Source organism: Piliocolobus tephrosceles, chromosome 12 (genome assembly GCF_002776525.5).
Source record: "Piliocolobus tephrosceles isolate RC106 chromosome 12, ASM277652v3, whole genome shotgun sequence".
Classification (NCBI taxonomy): Eukaryota; Metazoa; Chordata; class Mammalia; order Primates; family Cercopithecidae; genus Piliocolobus; species Piliocolobus tephrosceles.
Window position 1 is genome coordinate 48,187,613 of NC_045445.1, and position 12,562 is coordinate 48,200,174.

Genomic DNA, 12,562 nt, shown 5'->3' on the forward strand with positions numbered 1-12,562 from the left:
GTGCCCAGCTTCCTTTCTTTATTAACACTTTATCCTTTAAAGCTCGGTTTATCATTTACAATCTCTCTTGCTTGGTTACTTTGGGACATCTTTGTAGATTCAGGTCACTTTTGCCTATTTTTTACCGGAATAACTGCCACAGAACACAATGGGAGTTGACTTCCTAAAATAGTTTACTGTCTCACTGTCTTCAAATATTATTTTAAGATAAAACTTATTTTTAAGCTTAACTTTGAGTAAATATTATGAAGAAAAGAATGAATTATTAAAAGACTTGGTTCTACACACTACTTATATGAGGAAATTATCTGAAATTAAAACATAGCAAGCTCCATTTGCTCAGCGATGAGGTACTTGCACAAAGTTCCCCATGGCCTTTTGGTGTACAAATTTATAATAATGAAGACTACTTCTAAGAAAAAAAAATTGACATAAAATTTGTTTTTTTTAAAAAAACTACTGCATTCAAAAAGTTGTTTGAGTTGTAAACACTCAAGGATAAGCCAGTTTTAGGATCACATTATTGTGTCACAGTAAAAGAAATGTGAGTCACATTTATTCCCTTAATTCATGGATTCAGGCTTTCCTAAATTCTCAATAATGAACTACACTACATTCTTGATGTAAGTTGTTAGGAAAATCCAAATCTTCATTTCTGGCACTAAGTGCCAAGAAATGTGCTATTATGAAATCACACATAGTCAGCTGCTTTTGTATTTTGGTTAACCAGGTAGTTTGAAAATTATTTTCCCACTAGCACTGTCCTCAGATTTCAGAAGCAGAACTAGAGGAATTATATTGAGGTATACTTTGTGGCAGTTCTGTTGCTTCTCTATTGCCCCAGAACTTACCATGGTATTGAGGATGGATATGCAGAAATTATGCTCTTCATCAGGTAGCAGTTACCATAGGTGACCAAATATCACCTGTCTATGGCGTCTATAACATATTTGGGTGATGGACTAGCATGACTTTCACTACTCTAATTTTGCAGGCTTATATATATGGTGAAAGTTGTATATTTTGTGAATTTTTTTAACCTTTGACATTAAGTCCTTACATATCAACTTATCACTGAATATGTTTAATTTCTGATTGTACAAAAATAGAAACCTGAAAAACACAGATATTAGTAAAGTTTTTTCATTGTTATGTTTAATTCCTTTTGTTTAATATTGGAAGGAAGCTTTTGTGTAGTCTAATCTTGGATTGGGAAAATATTTGATGCTGTCTGATAGCCACACTGTTGGCCAGATAATAATTTTGATAAATCAATCTATCTGCTTTGGGGAGTAGAATTTGACGCCCACCTTAAGGTATTAAAAAATACTCATTCTACAGTACATGTGTATAGGAGTTCAGTCCTGTATTCATGCTCACAACTGTATTATTTGGTGGTTTGTAACAACAGCTATTGCACATCTTTTGGGGGTCCGAGAAAAACCAAGCATCTGGGGCTTTCTTCCTTTCTTCTCATCAAGAGAAACCAGCCAAAAATGGGTGAAAAGAACAAAACTGGTCTTTAACTGTAGGCTTAATTGTCATGAATCAGTGAGAAAAAAGGTGGTGGCCTTTTCCCCTTTGTCACCATAGTTTTCTCTGGGCATGCAGGTTTTTCAACCTTAGTCTGGGTTATAATAATCTTTAAGATTTTTGTTTCTTGACCAAACCTTTGGTTATTCACATAACTTTGGAAAAATCACATACAGTTTGTCGATATTTTTCTTTTTCTGAAAAATCTTATCCCAGTGCCAATTATTTTGAAGGCTGCTTATAATCTAATTAATAACAGATTTCTTTACTCCATGTTGTAAAATCTGAATACAGATACTGTCCAAACTGTCCAAAGAGTAATGTTTGAATTCACAGTAACAAAAGTTACAAAGTTTGTGCAAAAGTTATTGTACACCATTGGAGTACATAGAGCTTGCTATAGTTAATTTTATACATAAAGTTTCATTTCTCATTAAAACTATTCTGTGCTACATTAAAAGTTTTGGATTTAATCTTTACTAAAAATAAAACTGAATGCTTATTTAATCTCTGAAATCTGAAGATGCAAACTGCCTATACATGATGTTTATAATGTGGTAATAAATCACTGGAAACTTTTAGACACCATAATTGCTCTGGAGCTCTTCAAGTTTTCCAAGCGTCATGAAGTAAACCCGGCTGTGGTGATTGCGCAGGGTAGAGGTAAAGAACAGCTTGAAAAAGAAAGAAATACACTGTCAACAGATATTTAATACATTGCAACCAGATATTTGATATAACTATACTTTCATCTGCATCTGCTAATTAAAACATTAAGCTTTATTGTTTTGTGGAACAGTTTGTCTTTCAAATAAAAGAATGAGTTTAAATTAGTTTGGAGTCTAAATTATACATTTTTAAAACAACCTTTTACTATATTCTACATAATTATAATTTATATGGTTAAATAAAATTAGTAATTTTGTCGGTGACCTTCATTTGCTGAAGTTCTTGATAATTTGGGGGCAATAATTCTTTGCTTTTTAAAACAATCCTCTACTTATATTAAAGTTGACTTTTCTTTTAATATAAGGAAACAAATTATTTAGATGTTGTTTACCATTGCTGCTTGTATTTAAGAAGCCATTGAAATTTTCTACTTGGTGCAGTTTTCTTTTTTTTCTTTTCATTATTTTTTAATATTAAAAAATTTAACAAACTGATAATACTGTATGTTTTTATCACATACAAAATGATGTTTTGAAGTCCATATACACTGTGGAATTGTTAAATCTAGTTAATTAACAAATGTATCACCTCATGTGGTTATCATTTTTATGGTGAGAGCACTTAACATCCACTCATGCAATTTTCTATTTCAGCAAAATGGACTGACATCAATAGATTGATAAAATGAGTTAAACCCAGTGGCTTAGAGAGGGACATGTTGTGTAAATGTGGGCTGTACCATAAAGAAAATTAGAATAAAATATGCACATAAATATCAAACAAAGGCCTCCTTGTTAGGACTAAGGCTTTTGACATCCACAGTGACTATATTTAGGAGACTTTGTGACATAATGATGATGATAAGATATACTAAGTGTGACAAAGGGAAGCAGGGAGTCTCTAATTTGTGATACTGTGAGATTACAGTGTATGTAACTGTACATGTTGCTTGATAAAAGAAAATATTTGAAATTATTACAATTTAAATATTAAAAGTATTTAATATTATTAGACAAAGGCAGCAATCATAGTTACTTCGGTTAGTAGTCATCAAGAAAACAAATAATCTTTTAAGAAAAAATTATATGACTATACTGAGTTAAATAAAATTTAAAATGCCCTCACTTAACTCTTCTAAGATCTGCTTTATACCTAATTAAATAAAAGTCTTCATAAACCTTTACAGAGTTTCAGTGTGGCCTTACAGTTGAGGGGGATGCAGGGCTTCAAGTGTATATGAAAACAGTATTTTACATTTCATAGTAAGTAATTTTACCTCATAATAAAGAGACAACATTGTAAAATTTTTAAAAATATATGCTAGTCATTCTTGACTTAACATATTTGATGTTACAGGCAATCTGTGAGATGCTTATGGATATGACTAGTCGTCACAATTGCTCCCAAAGCAGTTATTAATATTTCTATTTTGGAGATGAAGGAACTAAGGATCAGAAAGATTAATCAAACTTCTCAGGTTCTCTAACCTAGTTAGTCTTGGTTAGAGACAGGACTGCATTCTAGGTCTCGCTGACCTGAAACACAGGTTTTTGCCATTGCATCTCTTTACATTGTAAATTGGCAACTTTGCTTGATGTACAGTGCGTTATCCTGGCTGTTCTGATATTAACTCAAACCCTCTGCAATCTCTTCTCAATAGGAATGTTTCCTAGTCCTATTAGGACTATTTCTTCACACTATTATTTCCTATAATAGGTAGGAATGGTAATAGTCTTATACCACAAAATTTTCCATCTAAACTATTTGAATTAGTTGTTAAAATTGATCAAATAATACAAATAATTGCCAAATCTTGATTTTATTTTTATTTTCTGCAAAATAAACATCATAACACCCACTTATGAAGATAAATTGAGATAACTGTTAAAGTACCTAGCACAAGGCCTACTATACAATTAGGTGCTCAGCAAACATAAGTACATTTTCCTTCTGTTATTGAATTTTGTTGAAAGCTACAAAAGGCAGATTTGCTCAAGGATTTTGTTTAAAAATATCATTTTAGTATGAACATGAAAGGCACTATGAATCAAAGACAATAAAGTATTTTGAACCAAATAAAATAATGGCTAAGCTTTGCTTAAGACCTAACTAGAATTTTTTCTTATTTTTTCAAAATGAGCTTCTTTCGAAACCAAATTTCATTACTTACCATATTAGTGTTTCTACTGCAAAAGATTAAATTGTTTTTTAATCAATAGTATGCCAGTTTGAAAAATATACCACAAATATATTTATAGCCAGAAGGAAAAGGACATAAATTTCTTTTGTTAGCTCATTTTCAATGGTTGCGTTATTTTTGCTGTAACTGGAGGGTGTAAGCTATACCTTGTCACCCCGGGTGCATAGGAATCTCAGCTTCTTAATTGACCTGCGCTTCAGCTCACTTTCCAGAACCCTGGATTGCAAAGAGCGCACTTCAATGGCCTTTTGGCCCCATCCTGTGGTTCGCTGTGTACACTCAAAAGCTACAATACAAATGAAAAAAAAAAAAAATCAGAAAAACACAAAATCTTTCCGGCAGTCATAGAAAATTATAACTACGGTCAATGTTTGTTTATTAAGAGGCTCATTGTTACAGTTCAGGTTAGCACATCCTGTTTTTCCCTCCTATAGTCAGTTGTTTGACCATTTTGCTGCTTAAGAGTGGTGTTCAAACTGGCTATCTAAAGGCACCATTGTAATCAACATTTAATTACCAGTTCTCAATTATTGAATTCTTGTATTCATATCCTCTAAGACCACAGAAAAAGCTAAGGACTAATTCTATCCCGTTTGTAGAGAATGTAATCTACTCACAGCCACTCTTTATTTTATAGTCTAAGTGGCATACAGCATTCCTAATAAGGGCTCCTAATAAGGGTGTATATTTGTGCTCCAGTGACATACATGAAAACCTGACTCTTAAAAATTAAAATTGTTAAAAAATGACTTGCTCAAATAATGACTGTAGCAACCCTAATGCAATTCAATAAATTATCATGTTATAAGCAGAACCAAAGCTACTTTGATATTCTTAAGGTTTTTTTCCTGCTCAGGAAATATTTATTAAGATTTTAACCTTTTGACTCTATTTTATAATACTTTGTGACAAATATAGATTATGACAATAATTGCCTTAAACCTAATTATGTAAACAGTCAGTCATTTGGTGCTGTAAAGTATTTTTTGACACAAGGAATAGCACTATTATTACATTTTTAACTTTCAATTTAATATTCTTTATGTACTTCATGGGGAAAATTCCATAAGTAAATAAAATCCTGACATGTAAAATAATATCAAGATTTCAAACTCAAGTTAAAATAGTCTAGGAAACAACAAAATAAGGCATCTTCATTCTCATATTAACATGATTAAAATCAGAATTCAATTAATTACTTTGATTTTTCATTTTTTCTCTTATAAAAGGAATAAATTGACTAAGAAAAAATGGCTATCCTGGCAGAAGACTTTATAAGTCAAATTTCAGACCAGAATTAAAATAACTCCAGATATAAGGGAAATAAGGAAAATCAGTCTCCAGAGGGTTGGGAAGAAGTAACAGATTTAGTCTCTCTAGAGTCGAATTTCTTCACCTATGTGACTACTTTACTAAAAACGGTATTTGTGTCAACAACAATATAGACCAAAAATTCCAAACTTAAAGCACAGGCTATTTGCTGAGTCCAAGTACATAGTTCATATGGCATCGCATAATTTCCACCTTAGTCCCAAAACACCTGCATCTGCCACTTAACCTAGCTACTGAGAGCTAGCTTGCTTTCTAAGATGAAACACAATGATTTGGAGGTGGGAACACTTAATAATACCTGATGCAATTGTTAAGCCTGTATATACTTGTTTGGAAATGGAGAGTGATGATTTGAACACATTTACTATAACTTAAGAAAACGTAAAATTTAAATTGGGGAAATCTGGATCTGGATTAGTTTTAAATAACAAAGCAGTTTTTTTTAACAGAAAAATATGGTAATTGATTTCCTTAATATCAGTGTTATATGGTAGTCTTTAGCATACTTTCAAAGTATGCTTAATATACAAACTAAAATATCATGTTCTTACAGTACTGTTATTTATTTCACATGTAGCTGTCTTTCAAATTCTAGCAACTTAAATTGGCTTTTTTTGTTTTAGGTCAGAAGTTGTCCTGCCTGAGGACAAGAGCTGTACCAGATGACTTCTCTAGTTCCCTTTGACCCTTATGATTGTCTACTGGCATAAATATAGGGGTTTGTTCAGTTTCCTATTTGAACTGAATTTTCTTATCACCATTTCTGATTAGCAGATTGATCACAAAAGTACCACTGTCAAGGACAGAACATGAGTCGTTATTTGTACTTTCTTTTGCCCCAGATATGTCAATTATACTGTAAGCATTTATCTTCTGTCACTTAAATCTGGTTTTAAACCCTCTGTGAGTTCTTACTTGTTTCAGGAAATTGGAGCAGGTTTTCAGGACAATCCTTAACACTGACTATATGTGCAAAAAAAAAAAAAAAAAAAAAAAAAAGGATTCTGCAGATGCAATGCAAAGTGCCATTATCTCATATAAAAAAAAGTTCATTAAAAAACAGTTCTTTAAAAGTGGTCCTTAAAGCCACATGAGGATCATATTTAGTCATTTTATAGAGATTACAGAAGAATCTGCCTTATCATTTGACAGACCATCTCTCTCTCTCTCTCTCTCTCTCTCTCTCTCTCTGTCTGTCTCCATGTTGTCAACAACAACATAGACTAAAAATTCTAAACTTAAAGCAAAGGTTATTTGCTGGGTCCAAGTACTTAGTTCATATGGCATCACATAATTTCCACCTTAGTCCCAAAACACCTACATCTGCCACTTAACCTAGCTACTGAGCTAGCTTGCTTTCTGAGATGGGATACAATGTTTTGGAAGTGGGAACACTTAGTAATACCTGATGCAATTGTTAAGCCTATCTCTCTCTCTCTCTACACACACACACACACACACACACACACACACACACACACACCTTTCTTTTTCCTTTATTTGCTCCATTAAACTTCTCTTTTCTATAATAGCTATCCTCCAGCTAATCATTATACTCTCTCTAATATTTTCACTTTTCGTATGCATTATGTTCCCTATCTAGAATCACGTCTAGGGTCAGTGAGCCTCAGAACATATACAAGAATCTCAAATTATTTGGATTTCCCAGATCAGCAGTCCTGCTTTGGCCAGGAAGAAAAAAATGTCCTGGTTTGATGAAGATGAAAAGGCATTTTTCTTTGTTGCCACCGGGTTGGTACCTAACAGGCACTCCAGTCAGTCATATCTATCACTTTTCTAAATGATTTGATTCTTCACAGGAATATCACTCACAAAATAGAACTCTACTGACTATAAAAAATGGAAGTATTTGGCTCTTTTATACTAGTTGGCAGTCTCCTAAGATAAAGATAAACCCCACAATAAGTGTGATGAAAAGAAGCATTTCCAATATCTGTGTAAATTCTGCAAGTAAAGGGAGTTACAACAAAATTATAGATTTTTGTGGAAAGGAGTTAGTTCTCATTTCAATTATACTATATTGCAAATAACTCAGATAACCAAAATGAGTCTCTTTGTCGTAGTCTCATGAATTCATTAAGCATAGGACAAATACAGGCATCACCTTACTAAGGGAATAATTATGCAGAACCCCAAATTAATCTTATGTGTCTTAAGAAAATGTAATAACTCAGGAAATCTTTTCTTAGGACACTTTTTTTACCCTTGAAAAGTTTCTCTGGGGTCCTGAAGAAGAAAGAAATTGTATACATACCTATAGAAGATGGTATGTCTTTCCACATTTCAAGGATCTTCTTGAAGAGTTGTTCATTTGCTTCCACAGAGAGGGCTTCAGCGTTGAAGGTGAGCATCATGCCAATTCCCAGGCAATCAGGTAAAATGATGATATTCTGTGGTATAATGATTTCCAGGGGCTGGAATTATGTTTCATAAAGATTTATATGTCCAATATTTTATCACTACTACTTTAATTGAAGCAGCTTGGCAGAGCAATAAAGACCAAAAGAGGTTCAAAGAAGAAGGAGGAAGAGAAACCTCTATTTCCAAATTAATAAGCATGCTATCCAATATTTGAAAAGAGCTGCTTTCTTTATGTCATAAATTCATAGTTGTTAAATATTCTTCTTTATAATTAGGAGAAAGCCTTATTTTAAAAAAGCAAAGATGTATTTCCAACATAGAGAGATTTCTTGACATTTCACAAATTATTATGTATCATAATAGAAGAAACACTACTTGTTACAGGCTTGGGTTTAAAATTCATTTCAGCACATTAATAAATACTTTAGTAATTAATGTACAAACCAAGTAACAAATATACAATACTTGCCTATCAACCAACTCATTCAAATTAGAAATACAAAACTAATCTAAAAAATAGCTTGAACTTAAAATGCTTACAAGGGACAGCTTTATAATAGTCTCCACAGCTTGAAATATAACTTTAAGTCATTTCCCCCTTTGCAAAAATGTTAGAATTTCTTTTCCAATTAATATAATTTCAAATGCATTTAAGATACACAAAGACTTATTTGGTGACATAATATGAAATACTAAGAAATATCTAAGCATTTCTCAATTTCATGGTGCACAAAACAATGCAACAAAGTTTTCTTAAACTACAGATATTGTCACATTAACAGTATTTCCCTGCAGATGAAAAATTGTGTTCCTCTATGGTTTCTCCAAACTAGCATATTACAAAAAAAAAAAAAAAGTCAGAAACTATACTTGCCAACCCCAGTGTACTCAGGCCAGGTGCTTGAGGCCATGTCCCAGCAACAACAATCCTGATAACTAAAATGGGGATCCAGAGACGAAAAGCAATTTTAATGCGTTCCCTGGGCACTTGCATGAGCAATTGAATCAGAAAAAGCAAAGATAAAGGAAGAGAATAGAAGAAATTGCAGAAAAGAAGGTTGTCTCAATAAAATCTGTTTAGAAAAAAACTGGACTGCTGCAAATTCAGACAGCCTCAGATGCTTCTCAGATGATTCCTGAAGTAACCAGATATTCTTTAGCACACATGATTCCCTTGTATCATTACAGCTTTTGTAATCTGGAACTCTTGGAAAAATATTATTTTTAGTACATTCTTTCTCAGAAGACACCCACCTCCCTGATAATAGAGTCCTTTTCTCTTTTAATGGGTCAAGACACTAGAGTATTTAGCTAAAAATATTTTTTAATATACACAAGGTATCCTAATTGGGTCAGAAAGTTATTTTTAAGAACTCATCTCTAACTAATCTCTAACTAACAAATTGCTTCAAAAGGAAATGACTTTCCTTGCTTATTAATCATGTGAAACACAGGGGTCAACATTCCTGAATTACTTTTCAAATAAGTGTAAACATGGACCAATGCTGCAATGTTCAATACTGCACTAGATTCTTAATAAAAGCTATCTGACACAACATTAAAAAATGCAGGAAGCTACAGAAGACACTCCAACTGAAGAGTACAATAGCTATATCAAAATTAACCTGACCTCATGTTTAAGTGGCTTTGGCTAAGATTGGTTCTGTATTTTCTACATTATCAACAGTGTGATTTCTATATAATCATGGGCAACAACTGAGTAATAAGCTAATTATCTTTAATATGACCAAAAGACTTTTACAAAATTGTCCTCACTAATGTCCTGACAATTGATTTATGTAATTTGTTAGAGACATATGAGACAATTCTGAGAGCTGTTCAAAATATCACACAACTATAGCAATTTGAAAATACATCAAAGTTTTCTTCTGGACTTTTTGTATAATGCAAAACTGCTAAAATTTTGGTTGTCTAAAAAGTGGGAATTTAAATATAGTGAAGCAGAGAAACTGTTGGTTTAGGCCTTTCTTTTAAATAAAAATTTCAATAGGACAAACATCATTTCCAGTATCAAATTTGAGACACAGTAGAATTATATTTTGTATGGTATGTGTGAGGGATATTATAGTATGTTCAAACTCTTTATGTAAATGATGTGTATAATATTTTTATGACAGTCTATATTTTAGATATTGTGCCACATTTTCACAAAATATAATTATTTAAGTGTTGAGGAGTATCTGCTTTTAAAATGCTGTATCTTTTGATCAGAAATACTAACTATAACCAGATAAGAGAACATTTTATGATAATTTGCTGTCATGTCACAGTCGAAGTAATATAATAAAGAATAGGGATACACATAATAATGCTGCAATACTGGTGTTGTATTTTTAAAAAATTTGTTAATGCATTGTGAAGTGAAGAAAAATAAAGCAAGTACTGCAAAATCAAATACACTTTATGGTCAGTTATTATAAATATATAAACATAAATGGGTAGAAAATGTAGAGCATATATCCTATCTAAAAGGAGCCATGAATGAATCAATTCCAACTGATAATGGTTAGATAGTAATGTGGCACTGATGCTATTAGGTCTTCTGATGTATCAGTAGAAGTCCAGATTTTAAGTGTAAACTTTATTCATTAAAAACAAAAAAGCATTGGGCAAGACAAGCAAAATCTATCTGTAGAATATACTTAGCTTTCTAAACTAAGGGATCATTAGTGTTTTTTGTTTATGCAAGACCACTTTCTGGCACTCTGTACTTACCTTTTATATCTCAGTTCCGGTATAAACATTGCTAATCATATACGTAAACCTTTTGACAGTTGGAAAAACTCAAACGGTGGTATGCAATAATTTCTAGGAATCTGAAGGTATTATCTTACATTATTTGGCAGGGTCACATCAGACATAACCTCAGATTCTGCATCAATGATGTGATATCCATCTGCTGAGCTGAAGAAAATCTTTAGTCTTTTTTCAGAACCAATAGCCAGGTCAACTGTCACTGGCTTATGATCAAGTGTTGGAAATACCTGTGGATATAAAACCAAATATGGCCAAAAGGCCAAAAATGACATTCTAACTAAGGCAAAAATTCCCTCACTCTTTTGTCAGGTTTATAAGTGTACAAAACCCAGGTGGATTTTTAAAATGGCATATTGTATTTAGAGACCTGTGAATTACAGTTTTTCTTAGATCTGTTATTACAACAAATAAATAATTATGTTCAACAGCTTCAAAATATTGAGTTTCTCTTCAAAGGTCAGATTGGCAATGATCATAAGAGCCTTGTATGGCCCTGCATTCTGTTTGCTGTCTTCAAGTTCCTTGCCTTGAGCTTCAGCAAATGAAGGAGCTCATCTGGTCTCTTAAACCGGTTCGCTGGATCAGCTGCCTGTATTTTTGCCAGTATTCGTATATAGGCTTGATAGGACATGTAGTCTCCTTCAGAGTCTGCTGATTGATCAATGCACACTTGGTAGGGAATGAAAAGGGCCAGACATGTTAACTTATCATATACTGGGTATGTACTCTAGGATCCTATGGTTTCTAGTACAAAACAAAAGGCCAAACGCAATTCATTGCCAGGATCAGATCACAGTAGAGGTTTGAGTATCACAGGATTCACCACACTGTAATTGTGAGGTAGGAGTCAAGAACTGTAGTGAGGACTTGGACAAGAACTGTGTATCAGGCTAGACAGACTGCTGGTACTTATCTCTTCGCTTTCCAGCTCCATACCAGGCAGCTCTGACCAATCAGCAGACACCCAAGAATAAACCCATATCCAAATACTCACAGCTGAACCAAGGCCCAATTTAGGGAGATCAGAGCAGGGATGTGATTTGTGTTAGGGTTGACTCAGACTGTATATACAGTCATCTGTACTATTTATAGAAGAACGTAGTTATTATGCAAATAGACATTGGCAGGTAGTCATAAGAATTTGCTCATCTTTATTGTATACATGTGATGTGTTCCCTTAAAAAATGTACCATGTAAACAGATCCTGACTTAAGATACAAAAGTATTTCATGAATACTTTGCTGTGTCTGTCAGGATGGGTCCCTATCAGTGCTTTGTTAAAACCTGTCTATGGATCAACTAGTTAAAACTCACCTGGAATATCTGCTAAAATTATCAATTCCCAGGCCCTACTCCAGACCCACTAATTCAGCCTGGTGTTGGGTCTAAGATCTAAACTTTTAACAAATGTTCCAGCTAATTCTGATATACATCCCAGGTTAGAAGCTACTGGACATGATAGAATGCTGCCGGTTCTTTAGTCAACCCTCATTACTGTGGAATAAATACAAAATAATTCCATTTAAGTAGAATTCTGGAGCATTACAAGTAAGTTAATCTAGATAAAAAAAACAGTCCCTCATTTTTAAGGTTAGTTGTTTAAGACACTATATTGTTAATTTATGTGGCCTATCCATAGAAGTTCAGCCAAACGGTAATAAAGGTAGA

The 12,562-nt window shown here is 33.0% G+C and overlaps 1 protein-coding gene across 1 annotated transcript in view; it reads right to left on the bottom strand.

Annotated features, from left to right (window-relative positions):
- Positions 1–1,133: 1,133 nt before the first annotated feature.
- Positions 1,134–12,562, bottom strand: part of NRK (Nik related kinase) — a 133,134-nt gene continuing 121,705 nt past the window's right edge. The window contains exons 25-29 of the mRNA XM_023203104.1: positions 11,421–11,563; positions 10,972–11,121; positions 8,010–8,169; positions 4,549–4,688; positions 1,134–2,207 (exon numbers count right to left, since the gene is read on the bottom strand). Of these exons, the coding sequence (XP_023058872.1) occupies positions 2,112–2,207; positions 4,549–4,688; positions 8,010–8,169; positions 10,972–11,121; positions 11,421–11,563 (689 nt within the window). The 3' untranslated portion in view covers positions 1,134–2,111. The remainder of the gene's footprint in view (positions 2,208–4,548; positions 4,689–8,009; positions 8,170–10,971; positions 11,122–11,420; positions 11,564–12,562) is intronic.